This window comes from Nannochloropsis gaditana (assembly GCF_000240725.1).
Source record: "Nannochloropsis gaditana CCMP526 unplaced genomic scaffold scaffold1072, whole genome shotgun sequence".
NCBI classification, from domain to species: Eukaryota; class Eustigmatophyceae; order Eustigmatales; family Monodopsidaceae; genus Microchloropsis; species Microchloropsis gaditana.
This window is the reverse complement of record NW_005802881.1, coordinates 2,425-3,367: the sequence shown is the minus strand read 5'-3', so window position 1 is coordinate 3,367 and position 943 is coordinate 2,425. Positions and strand designations below refer to the sequence as shown.

General features: G+C 66.4%; 1 protein-coding gene across 1 annotated transcript; it reads left to right on the top strand.

Moving 5' to 3' along the window:
• Positions 1-446: 446 nt before the first annotated feature.
• On the top strand, positions 447-698 carry NGA_2051100 (uncharacterized protein; the record flags this gene model as incomplete). Its single annotated transcript, XM_005852583.1, has 1 exon — positions 447-698. A coding segment is annotated over one exon (252 nt), but the record flags the coding sequence as incomplete, so codon positions are not given.
• Between the last annotated feature and the right edge of the window lie 245 nt (positions 699-943).

Here is a 943-nt window from a genome sequence, read left to right as displayed (position 1 = left end):
CAGCTCCTGGAGTACGTGGGAGAGGGCCTCAAGGACCAAGAGAAGGACATGCTTCAAGTCTGCCAGTCCCTCTTCCGCAAGCCGGCCTCCAAGGCGACGGCCACGCCCGCCCTCTTGCCCGGGGAGGAGGGAGCAGGGACGGAGGAGCGGGCACAGAGCCGGGTCCGCGACACCGACCGGGTCATGGCCAGCGTCGCTTCCTACAGCGACCACGCCCACGTCCTCCTGGCCGCCCAGGAGAACTACTGCCAGCTCCGCTTCACGGACCCGAACCTGACGAAAGTTCTGCATGCGGCGGAATGGCTGGCTTTCTCCGACCTGGTGCAAGGGCGGCAGATGGAGGGGCTCCACGTGATGGAGGACCTGCACCTGGCCACCGCCGCCGCCCTCCACCTGCTTTGCCGCGTGGAGACTCGTCCGCGCCTGGCCCTGCCCCGCAAAGACCACGAATACCGGAGCGCCCGCCTGAGCCGACAGCACATTCTCCAGTCTTTCGGCGAGGGCTGCTCCCTCCAAGCGCTGTGGGCACGGCGTCCCACCCCCGTCGTCCTGGATGTGGTGTCGCCGCTCATGCACATCTTGAACCCGAGCCTGCGGCCCGTGAATCCCGACCTGTATTCTTTCGCAGAAAAGGCGGGTCTTCGGCACCTGGTGGACGTGTTGCTGGCCTGTGGGATCTCCTACGTCCAGAGCCCTGGCAGTGGCCTCTCCCATCCGCACCAGCATTCAGGGGCGCCTGAGCGTTTGGAAATGCTCCCGGCACTGGTCCACCTGGCCGAATTCGGTCTGGCGAACGACGGAACGGGCGCGCCAAAATCCGAGACCTTGCCAGTGCAACGCCCGCGTCCGCCGCGCCTCCTGCCCGCCTTTGTCAAGCTCCTGGCCACGCAGGAGGCGAAGCTTGAGGCCTTGCGAAGGACAGAGCTCCGCAAGACCGATGCGT